This window comes from Perognathus longimembris, chromosome 16 (genome assembly GCF_023159225.1).
Source record: "Perognathus longimembris pacificus isolate PPM17 chromosome 16, ASM2315922v1, whole genome shotgun sequence".
NCBI lineage: Eukaryota > Metazoa > Chordata > Mammalia > Rodentia > Heteromyidae > Perognathus > Perognathus longimembris.
In genome coordinates this window covers 51740736-51764626 of record NC_063176.1, presented here as the reverse complement: position 1 = coordinate 51764626, position 23891 = coordinate 51740736, and the positions used below count along the sequence as shown (strand labels likewise).

General features: G+C 45.7%; 1 protein-coding gene across 1 annotated transcript in view; it reads right to left on the bottom strand.

The window, feature by feature from the left end:
* Window positions 1-21971: 21971 nt before the first annotated feature.
* The window catches only part of Tapt1 (transmembrane anterior posterior transformation 1), a 50762-nt gene continuing 48842 nt past the window's right edge, over window positions 21972-23891 (bottom strand). The window contains exon 14 of the mRNA XM_048363952.1: window positions 21972-22967. Coding sequence (XP_048219909.1) covers window positions 22735-22967 — 233 coding nt within the window. The 3' untranslated portion in view covers window positions 21972-22734. The remainder of the gene's footprint in view (window positions 22968-23891) is intronic.

The window sequence follows — 23891 nt, the reverse complement described above, 5'->3', positions numbered from 1 at the left end:
TCTCTCCAGGCAGGAGGAAGAAAGGACATTTAAATCATATCACGCATGCCCTCCCTCTGTTCTCTGGAGTCAACATGTCCCCATTCCTGGCTGTGGTGTCAGGGAACCTCTACCTCTAACTTCCGAGTCAGTGGAAAGTCACAGCGCTCTACAGGGCCCCAGGAAAGAGCTCTGCCAACTGTCACCCACCACAGAGCACTTCCTGCCATAGGAAACGTCCCTGTGGTCAGTGGGACTATCTAGTGATTCCTCACATCCAGTTCCTTATAACTCAGGCAGAGTGAGATAAGAAACTTGAGACGATCCCACCTCGTGGTTCTAAAATGCTACAGCAACCATTGCACAGACTAGGGCCCAAGTCTTTCCCAGTAACACCCATGGCACACCTGGGTCTTCTTCCCCTTGAGAGTCTGCCTCGCAGGCTTTCAAGCTACTCTTCTGAAAAGCGCTGACTATCTGGTTGGGCCCATGCATGCATTAATAGCAATAGAAAAGTATTCGGCTTCCATTCTGCACGAGGCTTTGCACCAGTTCTCTAGTGACTTCGCAATCTCCTTGGAATCCAGGAAGGACAAGACTGACTGAGAAGAGCTTTATGACACAAAAAGAAACCCACCCCAGAGGAATAACACTGCCTTCTCAATACAGACCACCCACCAGGCAAGCTTGGTCAACATAGCAGCCTAACAACGCTCCACAGAAGGACTGAGAAAAAATCAACTTTGACTAGGACTGTTTATTAAGTATGCACACTCCTGGTTCCCAGCCCTCTGTATCCTCCAGTCTTTTTGTTGTATCCACAGAAAAGGCCCCTCGGAAGGGTTTGATATCTAAGAATGTGTTTTCCAGCCATGATGCACAGAGCCCTGGAGATTGAGCAAGAAGTTGTTCTAGACTTCCTAGCTTCGTTTCAAAGCAGATCAGGTCACATATGATAGGTTCCGAATATAATTTTCACTTAGGAAATATAATTCTCTGTTTTCTCCCCACAACTCAACATTGAAAAATGATGGGCATATCAAGGCCTTGGGATTAGATACTGTTCCAGCAGCCCAGAAATGATAAAGATGTAGCAAAACTGTTCCTTGCCTAGGGATATTCATGACACCATCTTTTTTCACTCGTAGAAACTGTGGATTAAGTAGAACACTGAGCCTCCTCAAATGTAGACTACATTTCCCAGAATTCTTAACTGAAGACTACATTTCCCAGAGTTCTTTTTAGCTAAATGTATCCCTTGGATTAGATTTTGGCTAAGTAGGAATGGTGTATACCTTCTCTGGGAAATGTCCTTACAGAGAAAGAGTGCTTCCTTCTTCATCTCTTCCTCCTTTCTGCCGATGTGAATCTGGATTAATGGCTTGGAGCTCCAATACCCATCTTGGACCATTAGTTGATATAAAAAATTTGAGTCATGAGCACCAGAACAATTCAGGAGAAACCTAGGTATTTAACTGTGGTGTGCAGCTTTAGCCCTGCCTTGGGCTTCTCCCATTGCTGTGAACATGACTGACAGATTAGACTGTATGGGGCTTAAGCCACTATTTCAGGATAGGATCCTATTACTTATAATCAGTTCCTCATAGCTAATAAAAATACCAACATGTCATAATCAGTGGAAGATGGCAGGTTCCACATGAGAATCTATTTGTTCATGTCCATCGTTACAATGTATTTCCCTTTCTTTATTTGGGAAGCATCCAACTATGATAGTTGCACAATTGAAAACAAAGAAAGCGGCTGGGGAGAGGGGGGTAGAGGACACACTCTAAATCCAAGCTAGCACAAACCTTTTCCTCCCGCTCATTCATTGGTCTGGTCTTTCATTTGCCCACTGCTGAACAGCTGTGCACTGGGGTTGTATAGCATCTCATCTGACCTTCACCAACACACTATGTTACACAATGACGGTGGCAACACTCCAGTTTCCATATGCGAATCAGAGGCTCTGAGAGATAAGGAAATGTCAGCACGAGAACTAGTCTATTCTCTTGTTCCAGCATTGGTTGCATTTTCAATCACCTGACATAACATATTTTTTTCTTTCTCTCTGTTTCCTTCCTTCCTTCCTTCCTTCCTTCCTTCCTTCCTTCCTTCCTTCCTTCCTTCCTTTTTTCTTTCCTTCCTTGTATTAACAACTGAACCCACTGTTTCACAGGGTATACTATTTAAGCCATACAGTCAGCCCTTTTCTTTGTGTTTTGTCTTTGAACAGGCTCTTGCTACTCTTGGCCATGACTTTGGCTGAGCTTGGCCTCAAACTCACAATTCAACTGCCTCTATCTCCCAAGTAGCTGAGTTGACAGGTGTGTCCCACCAAGCCTGGCAACATCTGACATATTTCTACTTGACTAGTGGAAAAAGACATTCCATAAATATGCTCTAATGAGGCAGAGAATGTAAAGGGCTGAGAAGTGCCTGATTCCGATACGGATGATGGCTGGGTGGGGTTGGGTGAACAGATGATGCTTCTCTGAGAGCATTTGCAACTCCTATCTCAACTCATCACTGATGAGCTAAGGATGGAGCCCCACTTGCTCCAAAACTTGAGTTCTTTCATCTTCCATGCAGAACCCCACTACCTGCATGCATCCTTAAGGTTCAGAAACACCAGTCAAGAACACAGATCTGCTTCCAGCTCTGCTACCCTGTGCCCCTTTGCTAGTTGGTTAACCTCTCTGGGCTGCGACCTCTGCTCTCAGAGCCTCTGAGAGTCTCTCGTCTTTCCTTTGCTCCTTTTCAATGTTGTCTAATCTAGACTTGGTCAGAGCCTGTCCAGGCAAGGCTACTTAGAGGTGTCAGGAAGTTGCACATTTGATGGACACTCGAGGACCCTCATGCAGCACCCGAATACTTCACAGAAATAAGTAGCAGGCTTCGGTGGCAGAGTTTCTTTTCTTGAGGGAGAGGAGAGACACTGAGGAAGGAATTCCTGTCATCAAAGCTGTCACTTGGTCATGTTTTTCTCCTTTCTGATCATCCCCTCTTGGGTCTCACCTATCAAAGTCTCATGGACTTTGCACAAACTTATTTCATGATAAAGAATCACCTGGGTATTTTAATTAAACAAACAAACAAATAAGCAAGCAATAATTGTCACGTGGCAAAGGCTTTAGTTCATTTAGTGAAGTTTCCTTCTTTGGACACCCAGCTAAATTCAGTGATCTAAATTCGCCCTTAGATTATGTCTCAAAGGCAACTTGCCATTTTTTTTTCTATTCTTAACCTCAGTGAGGCTTTTAAAATATACTAATTTTAAACTGTTGCTTCAGTTGACCAGCCCGATATGATATGGCTACTAATTGAAGTATTTATAAGGTTTCCTAGAATAAGTTTTATTTTCCCCTAGAATGAACTTAATTGGCACTCACGTGCTTTTTGGTTAGCTGTGAAGACTGAACAGCAAAATACGGTGCTAGCATGTATCCCTGTCTTGCCCTGGGTGACCCCTCCCTAACCCTGACTTTGAGAAAAATAATGCCAGGCTGAGAGTAGTTGGGGTTTATGAACTAGAACGACCAGACCCAGATGTGGACGTGGCTCCTTACCCAGCATGCCTTGGGCTGAGAAACTCCCGTCTTGCTTATTGGACAGATACTCAAATAAATGGCACGATGCTGCTGTCCAAATGCAAAGGGGGTGGAGCCTAGGTGAACTGCCAAGAGAGCAGAAACAGGCGTGCACGCAGCCTGGTGGTATAGACTGATACTGAAGACGTAAGGCCTTGGTAGGTTAGAGCTAAGAGCGTGGGGCACTTGACACAGAAAGTATTTACTATTAATTCCGATTTCCAAGGTGAACGGACTCAGTAATCTCTTGTGGAACAAAGGCAGGAGATTGGAACACAGGTTGGTTTGACTCAGGGCTGGCATGTTGGCCACCACACCCAGACGGGGTGTTAACTGATGGGGCCTGAAGCTCAGGAAAGAAGACAAGGTGTGGTAGAACTCAGCAAGCCAGCAGTTGGGGACTCTTGTGACATGGTCTATAAGACCATGCCCGTGTTCATTGCACAATGTCTGATGGAATCATCTGGAATAGAGCAGCCAATTACTCAGCAGGTATCCCACAGGAGTTGTACCTGACAATAACAATGTCGGCAAAAGGAAGGCCCTGGCTTCCAGGAGAGTAAGATCTGGAATGCCGTAGCCCGGCCGATCTTCTCTGCTCTGAGACCACCTATGTCCTCTTCCCAAAATTCAAGTATTGGTGACCTCACCCCTGCACTTCAGAAGGCGACCTTCCTTGGAGACAGGGTCATTACAGCAGCAACTGTGACATTCCAATGACGTGGCGTGGGTGGATTCTCCTCCACCATGACTGGTGTCCTTGTATCAAGACAGCACACACTGAAGATGACATGGAAAGACGCCGTGGGAAGACAGGAGCCAAGGGACCTGGGTCACATCCTTCTATCCATCGCCTGAGCAGGAACCGGAGCATGGACATGTGGATCTCAGACTTCCCGCTTCCGTGTGAAGGAATGCTAAGTTTCCATCATCAAAGGGCCCGGGTTTGTGCTATTTCCTCTCCAGCTCCACCACACATATCCATACTCCAAGAGCGAGGGATTACTATCTTTGTTTTACAGATGAGGACACTAAGGCTCAGAAAGTTGGGTGTCCCCCTTCAGGACCCTTGCCATTGGGTAAGAAAGAGAGAGAGAGAGATTTGGCCTCTCAGCTTTCTCCATGGCACTGTATGTGACTTTTCCCTTCAAGAAGTGGGGTGCTGATCCCTACACTCAAAGCAAGCGACTCTCATGTTTTACTCAGAGAACTACTCTAACAAGGGCAATTATTCACCCTTGTGCGTTAGGTGACAATGCTGCCCGTTATCTCTCCTGGCACCTGCTTCTCAGAGGGGTGAGGGGACCTGGTTCTTGGCAGCTACTTCCTCATTGACAATATGACGCTTTATGCCAAGGCCTCAGCTTTGCAGGCCCAGAAAGCACAAAAGACAGCAGCAGGAAATGTTTGAAAATTCACACGCGTTACCCTCCCTGGCCGTCCCCCTCCACCCACCCACCACGTGTCATTACCCAGCAAGTGCATGAACCGACCTGCTCCAGGAAGTCCCTCCCACCTTACACCGCTCTGTAAGTCTTCCATTCCCAGCCAAGGAAAAGCCAAGCTCGAGGAGGCAGAAACATGTGCTCCGAGTTGCCCAACCAGGGTGGCAGAGCTACGAGCGAGACACAGACTTTTGCCATGGCTGCCCAGCTTTCAACTGCTGTAAATAGCTTTCCTACCTCATCTGGAGTCACTTCCCCGAGTCTTTATCAAGGGATGGGTGAGGATGAAATGTCATGGGGAGTGTAGAGTAGAAGGCCTGAAATCCAGAAGCCTGAGTGGGGTGGGGAGAACTACAAAGCACCTTCAAAGTGATGACCATGCGTGGCGGAGAGGCAACAGAGCCCAGAGAAAGTTCTAGATCCTAATATCTTTCAAAGCTTCCAACTGCTACCATGCATTTCAATGTCCTCACTCTCATTAGATGGGCTCAGTGTGGGGGCTCAGTGGGGTGTAGCAGCTTCAAAGGATGGAGAGGGCTGCAGGGGGGAGGGAGGGAGAGGAATTTCCCTTCCGTGTTCCATCACAGATGGAGAATAGTGACGAGGCTCAGGAGCAGCCATGATGGGTATTCACGTGGGCCCCCTTGAGGGTACATCCCCAGCTGGAGACCAGCGGCGGGCGGTGGGGGCGGGTCGGCTTGTGGGGACAGACCGTCTGGTGAACGCCTCCTCCTCTCAGTGCTAGGAGGGTGAGCAGGGCACACACAGGCGGCCTCTCCCCGAGGGGCAGAAAAAGTCTGTGAACAAATCACCATGCAAGAAGGAAAACCAAGCCAAACCCAAACCACCACCACAAAACCATGCAGTTCCCTTCATGGATTCCAGGATTAGCAAGACGTACCGTGCCTTCATCCCTTTCCAAACTGATGACAGATGTATTCAATAAACAACGAACCAGTTACTTGAACAAGTTAGTGTCAGTTAGTACTTTGGTGATGTTGGATCCTACACCATCTCTCTAGGGTTCTAGATTATTATTTTTTTAAATCACCTCTGGAAAAGAGCCATATTCTCAAGAACCTCTTGTTCCCTGGATCCCTCCCACTCTCCGGCAACCACCAATCTGCTCTTGGCCTTAGAAATAACCTATTCTGGGAACTTCAGTTAAATGAGAGCATGTAACAACAGCTAGCAACAGCCTAAGCTGTGATCTTTATGTTTGCTACATTTCACCCTGCTTGGGATAGCATAACAAAAGATGCACATTTAATGGCTGCTAATGTAGAAATCAACGGGAGAAAAGGCCTATGGGAAACGAAAAATTAAAATCAAGGGCAATCCTTCAGAATAAGTAGGTTAATATTTCAAAGATAAGCCTTGCATATTTTCTCCCATGAGCAGTTAGGCTGCTGTGTTTCCTGAGCTAGTTTCCTAACCTCTCTGTGTATTATGCCCTCAACGGTTAAAAACATGGAGACAGTGGTAGTTTCCACCTCGTGGGCTTATTCTGAAGACAAGTGAGTGACACTGGAGCAAGGCACGCGGATGCTGTCGGCACGAGGATTCAGTGCACAGTAGCCATTGGGTTTTTCTCCACAACCCAGTGGAGTCCGTAGGAGGTCAGATAGCTTGCAAAAAGGGGCAAGAAAGGAGCCTTCTTTTCCCAGTACTTGGATGTGCTACCTGATTATCATCACCCCATTTTACAGAGAGGAAAAGTGAGGCGTGGCGTTAAGCCTGCACAGGGGGCTGTCCCTAACCAGCGACAGAGCCAGTCCCCCCCTCCATCCGAGGCTGCACATCTGGGCTGTCATCTCCTTACCTCCAGGTGCATCTGGGCCTCTCTGGTCCTGTCTACCGGGTGCCCCGGGGGCTTCTGTCTGCTTCCTCCCAGGCCTCCAGCTCTGCTCATCTTCCCGCTGAGGCAGTGGTGTGCAAGCAGGCCTGTGGATCCCAGAGTTCTGCCGGGAGCCACTCAGTGCCTTGGGGAGATGCCTCCACAGACCAGGGCCCCCCTTCATTGAGGCAGTCTCCCTTGAGCGCCGGAGAGAGGGCAAAGCTCTCCAGAATGAGGACAGAGCCCTCCAGATCAAGTTCAGCTAGGAAGACACTGCCTCTGGCCGGGCTTCTGGTCCTGCGATGACACCTGCTCCTTGAGTCTGTGTTTGATCCCGTTACCAAAGCAATTTCGCGAGCCTGGAGAGCGTTCCCCGAGATTCACTGCTAAGCCACCAGGCTGGTGCCTGTTCCCAGGATGCTAATTAAAAACATCGCTAGACCAACCTATGGTGGTAAATAATTCAACTTGGAGGAGTGTGGGGACTTGGGGGGCTCCGGGCTGGCCCGCTGCTCAAACCCCAGCAGGGCGGTGAGTTCTCGCAGTCTTTATCTTTCAGGAGAAAGACTTCCCAGGAGGTGCTGGTTCCCCAGGATCTGTGAGCCCAGGGACCAGAGGCCCACATAGCTGCCGGCTCCGCTGGGTCGCTGCTCACGCGGGGAGGAGGAAGGAAGGGCTGCAACGACGGCAGATCCTGAGCAAACGGACACCAGAACTTGGCTTCCCGGATGAACTTTCAATCCTGGATGAGTCCAAGGATGGTTTCCCCAGAGGCGCTCGCGTACCTCTGCTCCGGCCCCCATCTCCAGAACCAGAGAACCACATCACACAGGTCCCCATTATCCCTTTCCCCTCTCGCTTCGTTTATTCTCCTTTGTGTGCCAAAACCTGAACTCAGGGCCTTGAGCTCAGCTCTTTTCCTCAAGGCTGGCGTTCTACACACTCGAGCCCCAGCTCCACTTCTGGCTTTTCCCTGGTTAATTAGAGACAAGCGTCTCTCTCAGATTTGTCTGCCTGGGCTGGCTTCAAACCATGACCTTCAGGTCTCCACCTCTTGAGAAGCGAGGATTACAGGCGTGAGCCACTGTGCTCAACATACAACCCATCTTTGAAATGTAACCTTCTCCTTCACTCGTACTGCTGGATGATCCAGACCTTGACAACAGGAAGCCTTTCTTTACATCATTAACTCAACAAACAGTTGTGGGTGTTGCCGGTGCCTGCCAGGGGAATATCAGTGTATTTTATTTTGTTTGTTTGTTTGTTTTGCCAAGCCTGGGGCTTGAACTCAGGGCCTGAGCACTGTCCCTGGCTTCTTTTTGCTCTAGGCTAGCACTCTACACTTGAGCCACAGCGCCACTCCCGGCTTTTTCTATATATGTGGTGCTGAGGAATCGAACCCAAGGCTTTATGTAGATGAGGGGAGCACTTTACCACTAGGCCATAGTCCAAACCCCTCAGTGTATTTTAGATGATCATATTTTGATAGTTTTTCTGTGGTCTGGGAGAGGCAGCAAGCTGGCAGAAAGATCTACCACCACACTGTCCTGAAACAGACATGCTGGTTACCATAGCGTTTGCAGGTAAGAAGGAGGAAAGAAGAAGAGGAGAAGGCCACTAACTCTGTCTACCATGAGACATATTTATAATAAGCTATGCTGATGTTGACTATGATGGTTTTTTAAAAAAATATTAATTCATAGAAGCGAGGACCTACTACTATTTTTATACATAAGAGGAGATTCCTATGGCACAATGGCAGACTTGGTGTAGAGACTGTGTTGACTTTGGGAGGAAACTTCAATAAGATTCCTCTAATCTGACCAGCAGGCTAGCACCACAAGGGACAGCACCCCCAGAATGACAATGGTGGGCGCAGTTCATTGTGGGTAGAATTACATTCCTTTCGAGATTGTGTTTGATACTTTTTTTTTTTTTTTAATAATTGAGACTAAAGATCCTTGAATATAGCAGGAAAAAAAATGTCAAGAGATTGCCACTGTGTCCCAGGAGGCTATAGGCTTTTGTTAACTGTTTTTATATTTTACGAACTATTTTTATTACTTTTATTCATTGTTGCAGAAGTGGCCTGGAATGAGAAGGCTGCTTGGGAAAGCAGGAGTATACTCGGAGGCAATCCGAAGGCCTCTACAGAAACCAAGGCGATCCGAAGGGAAGTTGTGGTTGCTGTAACAAATAACAGACAGGACATATTTTGAAACATGTTTGCCTCCTTCTGGAGCCCTAGGGGAGAATGTGTTAACACTGCCTGTCCTGCCAATCTAATACATTATTTAGGAGCATGGGCTTATGCTAAATAATAGATTAGAGAACTTGGAAATACCCAGGCATTCACAGGACTCAGTTTTTACTTTTGGTCTGAGTATTTATCCACATGATTACTGGATTTGCCCGTGTGCCTCTGGGAAGCTAAGTAGCCAAATGCCTACCTGCATTTGGCCTTGCTGGGCTGCTATGAACATTCTTTCACTCTCGTGAAAGGCTGACATTTGTGTACTTACAATGAAAACTAAGATGCATGGAAAATTCAGGTATGACACCATTCTACCATAACATTTCCAGATTTAAAATTCCAGGACAAATTATTCTCAATACATAATAGGAAGAATCAAGTGGATGCAAAAGTATAAGAAACAAAAAAGTTAAGCTGTATGTTGTAGGTTTTTGTGATTTTTTGAATGGGATTGTTGAGGGTGACATTCTTGCCTTGCCTTGTTTCCACTGTTGCGTGTGTCTTGTGTGCAATGCTTCCCTAGCTTGAACTCAGTGCTTCTCACTCAATACAATCGCTTGTTTGGCTGATGCTCCACCACTTGAGACATGCCCCCAGCCTTGCTTTTTGCTGGGTATTTTGGAGATGGAATCTAATGAATTTTTCTTCCCAGGTTAACTTCAGACTATAATTCTCCAGGTCTTAGTTTCCAATATCTAGGATTACAGGTGTAGGCCATCAAACCCAGGCATTCTTTCCAATCTTAAAGGTAAATTGTTCAGTCTTTTCACATTAATGTGATATTAGCTGTAAGGTTTTTGTATATTGTATATGTTATTGAAGTTGCAGTCTAATCCTAGATTATTAAGAATTTCCATCACAGTGCCATTATATGAGTTTTCTAATTCAGTCTGTTAAAACTATGCTAATTGATTGGTGAAATGTTTGACTTGTATTGATTTCTGAATTCCTACTTGATTATAACGTCTTCTTTAAAAAATACTATTAATTCAACTTTGTGCATCTTTTATGGGTGTGTTCATGTCTACATTCAAGAGATACAATGGTTTGTAGTCTTCATTTCTTGTAATTTTTTTATGTATTTGACATTAGAGTAATGCTGCCTAATTAAAAAATACCAGAAATGTATTCTCTTTGCTTCTAGTTTCTGGGAAAAACTGTAAAGAAACAGCATTACTTCCTTAAGTGTTTGGCGAAAGTCACAAAGAGATTTGACTGATTTATTTTTAAAGGTTTTAATTATCAATTCAGTTTTTAAAATGGATACAAGGCTACCATGGCTCTCTGTTTCTCCAGTGGGAAGGAGTTTTATTGTCACTAGTTTAGTTTAGTTTTTACTAGTACCTGGTTTGATCTCAGACCCTCACACTTGCTTGGTTTGCTTGCTCTGCATGGCACTTGAGCCATGCCTCCGGCCTGTTTTTTTTTTTTGTTGTTTTTACTGGCTATTCTGGAGATGTAGTCTCACAGACTTTTATGCCTGGGCTGTACTCGACTCAGTTCTCTGGATCTCAGCCTTCTGAGTAGCCAGGATTACAGGCCTGAGCCATCAGCTCTCAGTGCTAAGTGAGTTTTGACAGTCTTGGTCTTTGACTATCCATTTCTTTCTGTTCCAAATTTGTAAGGAAGTGTTCTCCTGCAGGGATCAGTGCTTTAGGGGGTGGCTTTGCACCCCCGAATTGCATCATCATCGCAAACCAAATTCTCCAGTCAAGCCGGTAGAGATGCGTCAAGTCTTGAGTCTAGTGCTTACTAGAAATGGGAGAATCGACAGGGCTGTAGTAGAGCACTTGCTCACATAAGGGTCTGGGTTTGGTTTCCAGCACTATAATTGGTTCATCGATTGATTGGTGGATTGACTTTTAAAAGTGAAAAGAATCTTGGGAATTTGTTAGCCATGTCTCTATTAGCCATATATATATATATATATATATATATATATATTTTTTTTTTTTTTTTTTTTTGCCAGTCCTGGGCCTTGGACTCAGGGCCTGAGCACTGTCCCTGGCTTCTGTTTTGCTCAAGGCTAGCACTCTGCCACTTGAGCCACAGTGCCACTTCTGGCCGTTTTTTGTATATGTGGTGCTGGGGAATTGAACCCAGGGACTCAGGTATATGAGGCAAGGACTCTTGCCACTAGGCCATATCTCCAGCCCTATTAGCCATATTTTTATCCTTCTTACAGTGGTCTAAATGTATCATCTTCCATGAAGAGTAGAAAATAGGAATCTAATAGTAACAAATGTTAGAGTAGCTGTTTAGGAAAAGTTTAGCAATTGCTGATGGAGATCTATGGTTCATACACTCCAATTTCAAACTTTAGGTTGTCTACTAAGTTGTTTCAGGAATAAAAATTAGTTCATTTTAGACCAAATGACAGATTTAGCTTTAGCTTGGGCTGTGACCAAACACTGATTATACCATTTGCCAATTTGGAATATGGCCAAATACATATTCATTTCTCCTCTAGAACACACACACACACACACACACACACACACACACACACACACACACACCTCATTAGCTTTCTGTTTCCAAGCTTCATCAGGCTATATATCAGAACCATATTGACAAAAATTCCTAGGACTTGCAAGTACTTCTTTGGTTAATATCCTGGCCATGCCCATCCAAAGTTCAGTGAGAATGGATTTACAAATATAAACTTCCAGTGTCCTTTCAGTCTCCACAGTACTGACCTGTGGTCCCTAAGTCTTGAGTCAGACTGGTTTTTTTAACCCCCATTTCACTTTTCTTTTGAATTTTCTTGAGGGATTACAAAGTGTATGTGGATATTATGCAAAGTCATCCAATTCTCTGATGAACAGAGAAGCATATTCATGTCATGGAAAGACAGGAAAACTACATTTGGAATTTGCCTCCAATATATGGGACTTATTTCACATCTGCCTCATACCGGCTTTAGGAATAACTGTCATGGATTGATCTAAACAGTGCTCTGTGTCTTAGAGGAGTTATGGATTCACTGTCTCCTGTAAATGGATCTGAAAGAGGACTGCCCGGGGCAGAAGGCTGACTGTGCGTCTATTGTGGCCAATGAGCCTTCTATTCTTTTCCCTTCCTTTCTCTTACATCCTTAAGGTTACCACTTGGTCCAAAAAAAGGTTGCTGAGCTCCAGGACATAATATATGCATTGGAAGCCATGCTAGGACCTCAATGTTTGTGTCCCCCAAGTTTGCAAGTTGAAATTCAAATCCCAAAGGACTTAGGAAATGGGCCTTCAGAAGGGGAGCAGACAGGAGCAGAACTCTCGAGAATGGGATCAATGCCTTCCAAAAGTGAGGGAGAGAGACCGCTGACCCTCCTAATGATGTGGGGACACAGCGCGAAGCACCGAAGAGTGAGTGAGCCTTCACCAGATCTTTCTCTGTCAGCACCTTGGGCTTATCATCACCAGAACTGTGAGAATAAGATTCTGCCTGCGGAGAATGCAGTGGACAGCCTGGTGCCGGTGGCTCACACCCGTCATCCTAGCTGCTCAGCAAGCTGAGATCGGAGGATCACAGTTCGAAGCCAGCCCAGCCAGCTTCATTGGGAGGATGTCTGGAAGATAAGCTCAGTAGAAGAATCACAGAATTCAGCAAAGTTGTCATATTCAACATTACAATTTCTTTATTTGTATCGTTACTTATTTTGTTGGTCCAGGGGCTTGAACTCAGGGTCTGGGTGCGGCCCCTGGGATTTTCTTTGCTCAAGGCTAGTGCTCTATCACCTGAACCACAGCTCTTCTCCTGGCTTTTCTGTTGCTTGACATGAAACTCTCACAGACTTTCCTGCCCAGGTTGGATATGAACCGTGATCCTCAGATCTCAGCTTCCTGAGCAGCTGGGATAACAGGTGTGCGCTTCCAGCCTCTGCTGAGTTATAATTCATTGTGATGAAAGGGAAGCAGCAGCAGTAAGAAGCAGCGCAGGGCAGACGCCAGGCTTCAGCTTCCTGGTTCCTTCTAGTGGGACCACAGGCCGGAATTACTTTCTACTCTTTTCAGTAATGGTGTATTGACAATCAAGAACGTTCCCCAGAGCCTCGATGTCCAGAGTTTTTATTGGGGGACAGCCACAAGGGACACATTGACACTGCCAACTTAGGTTAAAATGCAGTCTCTCCAGAGACTGCCACCATAAACCACAATGTTAATCCAGACTACTGGAGATCGTTCAAGACCCCCAAGAAAACAAAGGCAGTCCAGTAGAACGTTCTAAGGGCTGAGGGATTATTATATCCTAGATGCATGGGAGAGGAAACCACATCATTTTTTGAAGAAAGCTTGTCTTTTTCTGTACCTTAAGCCCCCTTCCGCATTATCTCCATTGTTTCCCTAAGATTCCGTGATTTCTATATTCCCAGTGACTCAGCTGAGGCGCAGAGAGATCTAGAAACTTCCCGAAGGTCGTATGGGTTGCTGTCCTTCTCTCCCATCTTGACACCTCACGCCTTGTCCTTCGGGCTTCTCCCAGCTGCCGAGGGGCAGACTTGCTTCAATGGGCCAACAGCTGATGAGGAAACCTCAGTCCCTGGAAAGGTCAGAAGCCTGAGGTCTGCTGAACTTCCTCTCAAATACTTGAGGATCTAAATGTTTTTACGTCGATATAAACTCATCGCAATGAACCTACAACTGCCTTCTCCAAAAATATGGATGGCTTTGTAGGTGTGTACGTGTATGCGTGAGTAGAATTTTCTGTACGGTGTTGTAGGAATGTGTGTGTGGAGGGGTGGTTCACTGAGCATGCATTCATGGTTTTCCATTGTTTTCTCTGTGTTGGGATGCTGGCCAGCCTTGCTAGGAGACTAACGAATCCCAAGGGATGTGTCTGCACACCTGGAAGGGAAACAAGTCTCATCAGAGCTAGGTGACATCTCAAAGCCACGGTCCTCCACCCTGACCTAGAAGGCAAAGTCCTCCGTGAGGCACAAGGCTTGCACCCTGGCAGAGAAACAAGTCACCCCTAGTCCTGCCCCCCCCCCCCGCCCCCCGCTGGTCCCATCTGCTGCCCAAAGCTCTGGGACAGAGGCGATTGCTAAGGTAACCGCGAGGCCCCGCGGGTAGGCAGCGAGGAGGCTCAGCAGCTGCCGCTGCACGGCCGGGTGTGCAACCCGTGCCCTGCTCTCTGGGGCTCCACAAGCCCTCTCCAGCTGAGGCCTCGGCCCGCAGGGTGCAGGGCAGCGTGGAGAGAGCCTTCCGGGCCTCGAGTTATTGCTGGGTCATGGAGACCTCTCCCTGCTGGGGAGACAGAGGCAGAACTGGAACTCGAGCTCAGGGGGCCTGAGGCAACCTGCAACTATCCTTCTGAGTGAGAAAGGGAGACTGTTGGGTAGGGAGAGAAAGTGGTGGATGGAACCCAAGGCTGAAAAGCTTTCTCCATCTCTTGCAGAGACATCTCCATGCTGGAGTAAGACGCCATCGCTTATAAACCTAAATAGCTTAACTTCCTTGTGCAGGTGTTTTTAGTTCTAAGGAATTTAGATTCTGACCCATCACGTTGAACTATGCAGAACAGTTTGATTCATCTCCTTGGCTATTCTTAGCATCAGGTATAATGGTGCCGTTTGTAAAATTCCAACCGAGGTTATAATAGTTAAAAAAAAACAACAGGTACCTGCCAGAGATGTTTTCCAGGAGTAAGATGTAGATGATAAAGTTACAATTTTGAAAAAAAAGTCTAGCAATTGGCAGAAGTCTTTTTTCCATTCGGCATGGCATTTTAGGGTAATAATTATGATTAACAACATTATACCCCAGCACTATCAATCTCTTATTACAATTAGGAAAACAGGCACATATCACAAATTTAGAGGTCACTGGCTTGGTAATGTATTTTCCTAAGCTTTTAGAAGGCTACTCAATTGCTAGTGAACCTAAGGAGCCGGTACATTAGTTGGTCCCATTTTTATAGACCAAGTTACTGAGACTTGGAAATAGCAAACGACTTGTCTAAGGGTAAATAGCTAAGAACGCAGGGAGGATGTAACTAAACTTAGATTTGTTCTGATTCTAGAGCTTGAGCTACTCATTATTTTGGACCCCTAATTATACTGAACTACTTTATGTATGCTGTCCTGCAAATTGCTTTCCAAAAAAAGTCTTACTAGCTTATGATCCCCAACCCCAAAGCAGGAAGTCTTGACAGTCCTTTTTGACAGTGGTTTTATATAGTTGTAAGCAATCTTTGTGCTGACTTGATAGGCAAAAAGGTCTCTTGTTTTTGTTTTAATTTGTAGTTTTTAAGCTATTTGAGAGATTGTGTATTACTGGTTACTAGCTATATGCCTTTTTGTCTTCAGGAAACTATTTTTTGTGCACCCTTCATTCTCTTTCACTGGGTATGCCATATTAATTTGTATTGCAATTCTCTCTAATGTACTTTTTGTTTTCTTTCACACTTTATCAAAACTGTATATTGACTCTATTTTCTGTTTCTCAACTTTTATTAATCACGTGTGGGCTCAAAGGCCAAAGAGAGAACATGGCAGATGAGAATGGCTTCCAACTGTTTTGCTCACCATAAAGAATAAAGTTTCATCGGCTGGACATGGATGGAACTAGAGATTGTGAGGGTAGGTGTAATAAGTCAGGCCATCATGTTTTCTTCTCCTTTGTGGAAGCCTGGGGTGAATCGACCAAACCAAACCAAGGAAAACCAAGCTCATAAAAGTAAAGAAGAGACTACTGTGGAGATAAATGGGGAAGGCGAAGGTAGGGAGGAAGGATAAGAAAGAATAGAGGGGGTGAATGTGATCAAGGTACATGACATTGTATGTATGGGAATACATGGAGACCCTTTAGTTTGTGCAGCTAACACACACTGACAGTAAAAGCCAGTTGATGAAAACAACAGAAAGGGAAATGGCCTGCTCTAAGATGGAACTCACGAGTTGCAAGGCTCTGAGTTCACCAATACCTAGAGGATTGCAATTCCCAGTGCGGCAACTGATACAGTTACAGCCTGGGCTTTCCAATGGGGTCAGCAGCTTGCTAGGGGGATTATCTCATGGCCTAATTAGACAGTAGGACATAAAAAGGAGCTTTGCAGAATGGAGGGAAAGACTACATTGCTATCAGTCATTTATGTTATGATAACACAGCTAATTACTGCCATTTTAATTAGGAAATCACAAGGAACTTAATTTACAGTGGCAGCAGGGTGCTCTGGCCCCAGAGGGTGTGGTGGGGGGGTGGGGGGGGTGGTCAATCTTGTCTTTGTCATTAATGTATAAGGTGAGACCTGGGGCAGATAATCTCACCTTTTCACATCTTGTCCATCTAGCTTGAAAAATGAGGGATAATGAAGCTTGTTTCATCCATCAGATGAAAACAGTCTCATCATTGATGAAAACAGTCTCAGAACCGTTCAAAAAAAATGCAAGGATTTAACCATGTTATCTGGATCTTTCTTTGCAACCAGGGGTGACCAATCTTCCGAGGGAAGAGAGAGGTTCTGTGTCTGTGTTCACTTGTTACCAACCACCATTCTCCATTGATCCTTCAAGGCAACAGAGGAATGAATACAGAGCCTCACATTCCCATAAATACCACGTGGGGTGGTATCTGTTACAACTGCTTTGCTTTTTTCTTTGAGAAAGGCTTGCCTCAGTCGCTTGGGACTACAGGGGCCATATATCTGTGTCCAGATCAATCAGACAACAGTTGTTTCCTATATGTAATGCAGTACCTGAAAAGTGATCTTTTGGAATTCTTCCCAGTTAGTGTGTGAATAAATGGACGGATGAAGTAAAGTGGGATTTCCTATAAATAAGCTACTTTTCCTCCCTTGATAGGACAGGATTTTGCCACACTCACCATAACCTTCCAGACAAACCTTCCTTAGCAAGCAGAGACAAGTCAGAAAGGCATTCTGGGTATGAGGCCTCTTTCCTGGTGATAAGTGATCACCACCTTCATGCCCAACAGGGAGGCGTTCTTATGCTTCTCCACACTTGAGTGACAGGAACTCTATTATAACAAGCATCAGGAGGAGACAGGACAGAGATTTGGTGGGGGCACATCTCCAAAGTGAAGAAGAGACACTGGTAAGTTCTGCTTTCATCTTGAACTTTGATCATGTGGTCTCACCAGCCCTACTGTGAACACTTTACATTGCTGGACCAGGGGTCAAGGAGAGATTAAATGAAAAGTCCTGGGCATCTTACAAATCTGTTTCTCGGCTTCATGCTTCACGATTCCTTAGGGAGGAAAATGATGCTCCAACAATATAAGCAGGATAACCAGAACAATCCATCCATAATCCATTTCTAAAAATAACCTGCAGCAAAGCCAATCTATGGAGAATTAGAATCATATGAGAGTCTGGAAAATGTGAACTGAAAGGAAGGCAGAAGGAATGGAAAATCTGTTCAGTGTGCATGCTTTGGTCAGAAAATGATTTCAGGCCAAAAAAAAAAAAAGATCAGCTCTGGTGTAGGTGTAGCTATCCTGGTGTCTACAGAGCACGTTGTAGCTAAGGGCTGGCACTGTGGTAGAAGAGGGAAGGTTCAGTCTTGACCCTGGAACTTCCTACCTAGGTCACTGGTTGTGAAAAGAGTTTCCTGTGGCTCAACTTGTGCAGACTGTGCAATGTCTGCCTAGCCCTCCTCCCTGGAGAGAGCAGCCTGGGATTCTGCTCAAGATGGGCCCCACAGATGTTGTAGGGAGTAGAGCGGACTCCTTGTTGATTAGGGAAACGCGGTAGCAATTGTTAAAATGAAGTTAACTATTAGGTCAACCTGACCACAAAATTCTGCTTCTGTAAATGGCTTGCTTAACTCAATTTGTTGTTTGCTCTACCCCCAGCGTCAACCCCTTATATGGGGCCAAGACCGCTGCATGTGTTTAACCACACTACACCTAGCTCGTAACTCCCACCCGTGAGCACCCATGAGCTCCGCGTACTCACTTCTGTGCTATGCCATAGTCACTACGCAATGACAACTGGTTAAATCAAGTCCAACAAGACCCGTTAGGCATGCTTCTTACGCATTTCGACGTCTTGGTTCACCTTAGCATTCATAGCAGCTAACCCTGGCCTTTCCTGTGTTTACATCCTTATGTCAACAGATCTAAAATAAGCGAACAGGCTCAAAACGACCCACTTAGTAGGGGTGACCACCCTGAAAATGTGTACTCACTCTGTAGTGACTGATCTGGAAACGGGGCCAGCTTTGCCTTCTGCAACTCACCTCCTCCATGGCTTTTCTACCTGCTACACAGTTGTATGTTCAAAGGCAAACTACAGACTGATGCCTGATACTTTTTCATTAAGTATCAATCAAACTTAAATACAGCTTTCCTATACTAGGTAAAAAAATATATATATATGTATATATTTATATATATGCCTCTCACTAACATGTTAATGAGGCTGTTCTCTAGAAGCAACTTCCCAGCCCCGTAGAACTCTCTCCCAAAGTCCATTTCCTCTCAGTAACTTCTCCTCTCGGTGACATACATTCTTCTCCAGTGGATGAAAGGCACAATATAAACCTTCTGGGATGCCAAGGCACTGAATGAGTACCACATCCCCTTGAACTGTACCTCTGGTTGCTCCGGTGCTCCCTTGAACGGCACTGTGTGCTCTGGGAATTTATTAGCCGCTTCGGCCCCGGCATCTTCTTGCTGTGAGGCTGTACTCATTATTTGTTCTCACTGTGCAGACACTTTCTTGGAAGATAAAGGGCAAAAAATGTGTTTGACGAGGGTATTAGAACAAATAGGACTTTGCCACTTAGGAGTCGGCTTGGGGGTTCAGTTGCTAGGGTGGGGGTGCGGAGAGGGAGGGATGGCGGTGGGAGTCAGACCTTGGAAGAGTAGGCACAAGTATCTTGCATGTTTTTCCTCGCACACCAGAAACAATACACAGGAGTCAGCACGTTTGTGAGTGTTTTCAGAAATGTGATTTCGAGTTAGGTCTATCACCTTGTGTCTCTGAAGCCAAGATCTAAAGATCTGTTTGGATTCTGGTATACCCGTGGGTGCAGATATGCATCGACCACCCTTCAGGCCCTGGGGCCTAGCCTAGAAGCAGCTCCTCAGTTTGTGGCCCTCTTGTGTATAGTCTAAAATGTTTTCTAACTTGACCTTCAGAGTACCTGGGGTGGCAAGCGTGTCACTTTCCCTGGGTTCCGGCACAGGAAGGGGCCTATCACCAGGGTCCCGATCTCCACCTGACACCCAGTGGGTGAGCACCTGCCACGTGGCCCGGCAGTGTAGCCCTAGGTGGCCTCGCGCCCGGCCATTTCTGCGGCTCAGGAGACGGGGGTCTGTCGGGCAGCTCGCAGTTCTTCAGGTATTTCCTGATTTCTAATTTATATAGAAGCACTGTAAATCAGCTAGAACTCTCTCAATTTCAACAAACATAACAAGAAAAAAAACCAGTGTTGCACATGCTGTGGTCTTCCATTTTAGGGCTGACAGAGGCCTGAAAGGCCATTTGGTCCCTGGACAACTTGGGAGCCGTGGGCGGCGCTGAGCTGCTGAGCCCCGCCCAGGACGGTCCTGGCACACAGGAAATACACACACCTGTGTGGAGAAACGACAGAAAGCCGAAACATACTGAAATGCAGTGGTTAAAGTCACGGAGTGGACTTCTCTCTTCTGTTAGCAGTAGTAGAATAAATTTTGAGATGCTTATGTGTAATACAAAATCTGAATCGTGATGCAAGTGGTTACACACGAATTAACTGTAACACACTATAGAGAGCTCAAACAGTATAATTCTTGAGAAAAACGAAGTCAAAACCTGACAAAGAGAAGACCAGGCAATGAGTACTTGGTGAAGCCGGGGTGGGAGTGGGGGTGGGGTAAACAAGTGGGGGAGGGGGAGGGGAGAACACAGTCAAGAATTCATTGTATATACCACAAACATGAGAAAATAAGGAAAGGGTGATACATATCAAGGTCAATAAGCTGCTTTGTTAATTGGCAAAAAAAAAAAGTCAATATTAAGCGAGTGAAGGGTTGGGCTGAGAGGGGCGGGTGTTGAAAGGGTGACACCGAGCAAGAAGCACTGCACTCATAAACTGCGTTGCGGAATGCCAGCTCCTTTGTACAACTACTTAAAGACAATAAAAATGATTTCAATGAAAATGAAATCATGACACTGAAAAAACTGGAACCTTGCCAAAGTGTGCAAGGAAATCTGGACACATTTATGAATGATACTGGGTAGGTGTGCTTTGATTCCAAAGGTAAAACTAATAAGGGAATGCTAAATGAAGTGCTTTAATTATATATATATATATATATATATATATATATATATTTTTTTTTTTTGGCCAGTCCTGGGGCTTGGACTCAGGGCCTGAGCACTGTCCCTGGCTTCTTCCCACTCAAGGCTAGCACTCTGCCACTTGAGCCACAGCGCCGCTTCTGGCCATTTTCTGTATATGTGGTGCTGGGGAATCGAACCTAGGGCCTCGTGTATCCGAGGCAGGCACTCTTGCCACTAGGCTATATCCCCAGCCCAGATATATTTTTTTTAACCAAAACTCTCAGATGGGAAAAGCACTTTCACGGGGTGACATCGTGATCCATGCAAAATGCAGAGGGCATCCCGTGCCGAGAGCCAATGATCAAGGCTCAGGCCGTTCAACTCGACCAAGGCTACCACAGAACACAAGGCAGGCCAGGCCTGTCATTTGCCTAACGGGAAATAAGTTCTTACCCTGGTGTGGAAAACATATACTCTACACCAAACGGAGCGGAAAACATCACAAAAATAAGTGCAGCGACCTTTTTAAAAAAGATTACAAAATCGAATTTATTGAGTTTCACACAAGATGCACTTATAAAATTAGTACTGAACGCCATTATGACAGAAGAAATGCGTACCCTCCCACACTCCCAACAGCACAGCATCTGCAGAAGGAAGAAGACAACGGCACAGTGACAGAGAATTCGAGCGGGACTAAAGGAGGCCCGGACCCTGCTCAGCGCGTGCTCTGACTCCTCCGTTCACCAAAACACTGTCTGTCCCTTTCGTTGGTGAAAAGGAGACAGGGGAAAAAAAAAGTTTCAAATGGGGCCCCATTGGGGTACACACCAAAATAAAAAATAAATGTCCTTTATTTTTTAACTTAAAAATACTTTCTGGCTTCACAAGGCATGTCTGTACAATATTTTCAACATCAATCTTCAGATTTCTTTAGTTAGTGCAAAACATTAAAATTCACTTTTATATTCCAAATGAACAAGCCAAAGCATTTACGCCTGCTTTGCATTTTCTCCAAGAGATAGACAAATGGCCTAAGCCTTATGTGTAAATATGCCTGCAACATTTGCATGAGAGCTAAATTTCAAAATGGAAACATTGAACAAAGTAGACAGTTCTGCAATCAGAAGTAGTCAAATCTTTATAGAAATGCAGAACGGGTTGGAAATAATGTGTTCTAATGATGCAGACTGCCAACTGGTAAGACAGTAGAAATGCAAACTTCATCTCAAAACTGAAAAGCACTTTTTGGTGGCTGTTCCCAATAACCATCTTCAAATGCCTCCTCTGCCCAGGCAGGCCTCCCCGGTCCCTACCTTCCCCTCATCCTTCCATCTGGGGTCCTCTCTAGCATAGCACATGCCCCTCCCCGGCCCCTTAAATACAGTAGCCCCTGCCTGGCAGGGGTACGGGAGGATGGCTTCTGGTGAGATGAGTTTGCTCGATCCACTCGGAATATTGACTTTAAAACTGCCACTTAAAAAAAAATCCACTTTAAGCCAACGTTCTGACTTACACATTTTTTTAGCCTATTTGACACCAAATCCTTCTAGCCGTCACAACTGATGAAGCGATTCATTTAGAAGCAAAACCAGTTAACTATACTTTAAAGTTAACACTGCTCTGCATTTTTAAAGAAAAAAGTGCCTTTTGTCCTAAGGAAATTTCTGTTTTTATCCACTGCAATTAAATAACACACAGATCACATTTTGCTTTAGAGAGTAACCTAAAAAATGATTAAAACTTGTTCTCCGTGATGCATACCTTCAACTGATTTTTTTTTCCTTTGAAATAAATGAATTGACGTAGGGCTTTTTTTTTTTTTGTATTCTAGAAAACATTACAATTCATCAAGTGTCATTGAAGGCAGTCTTTATTCTGATTAATTCAGATGGATGTATCTTCAAGGGTTACTCTGGAGGTAAGAACATGTATCTTGACTCCTTTTGAAGAGCTTTGTAATGCTTTGGCAGATGATGTTTGAAAACCGTGGAAACAGCGCGAGACTGGAAAGGTATTTCATGGTAAAAGCTTCACAGTTTCCCAGGTATGTCCTTATACTGCAGAGGCTTTGAGGCAAAACTCCAACGTTCGGGAAGCCCACGCTGGACGGAGCGGAGGGCGGGACCCTGCGTGCCCGGGCCCGGAAGCGCCGCCGCCGCCCGGCCTGGCGGGAGGAAGTGCCACAGGAAGTCGCCCCGAGCCAAGGCCGGAGGTCGCTGCTGTCACGGGGTCTGGACTTCCGCCAGACCATGGCGTGTTGGAAGAAAGATCCTAGATTTGCTGCCATTAATAATTTAAGTTTTTAAATAAATATTTAAGTGCCACTTGGCATCCGTGTGTCCCGGCAGCGCAGCGCTCCCCGGCCCGGGCCCGGCCGCTGTCGAGCACAGGCCCCGGGATTCAGTCAATGCGGTTTCCGCAGATTGTGAACCTGTCTATCTCTAGCAAATCTTTCTTTGAGGATCTGTGTTTTAGCTCTGAATTTTCCTGTGTTATGTCCTTCTCTTCACCGTCTGGAGTTGTCAGAAACTGGTCGGAATTGCTCGTCACAAGTAACGGTATGATGCTCTCCTTCTGATGGGCCGGCGGGCTGGTGGCCGACGAGGCAGGCAGCTTTTCCTCCGTGGAAAGGCCTAGAGGAAAGCAGGACCACGGAGTTAGAGGACGCTTCTAAGAGAGCATGAGCAACACTCCTGCCTTCCAGCGCCACTACTAATGTCCATTATCCTCTTGCCCAGCAAACAACAGACTGGACGCACAGCTGTAATTTAAAATAAAACTTAGAGGCAATACCAAATTTGCTTGGTTTTCCAAACTCTTTTTTCCCTTGTGCCAGTCCTAGGGCTTGAACTCAGGGCCCTGTTCCTGAACTTCTTTTGCTTAAGGCTAGCGCTTTACCACTTGAGCACAGCGCCACTTTCAGCTTCTGGGTGGCGCCCAGGCTGGCTCTGAACTGTGATCCTCAGATCTCAGCCTCTTGAGGACCTACCATTACAAGTGCAAGCCATGGGCATTTGGCTTACCAAATTTATGCGAAAGGATGTAGTATGCTGATCATACCACACGGCTAGCATAATCACCCAGTTCTGGAAAGAGCCTTTCCTTCCCCTAGCATCATGTCTTAATATAGCTGCCCACAGATCTCTGGCTCCTCCAGGACTCCAAGGCATGCTACCTCTCACTTGTAGTCACTTTAACTACACTTAGGTTAAGTATCTTTAACTCTCAGAAGTATAAACCAGAAAGAAAGTACACCCAACAAACTTTCACCTGCCAGGTCCTGCCAGAATCCTTAGGGATTCTTAGGGACAGCCGGCGGGGCTGGAATCCCTGACCCAGGAACTGCTAGCTTATCGGTGCTGAGGACTGAACCTCCGTCAGGCAACCTCTGTGCCATGGAGCTATCTCCTTTTTAGAAAGGCATGAATAAAAAGTGAACTGTGGGTGAGCGGCACCAATGACAATGTGTGACCTGAGGAGGTCTACCCCGTGCACACATGGTTTGTCAGGGGGTCCCTCCCTCCGGCCGCGCTCGGCTCTGAGGCGGGCGGTGTCTG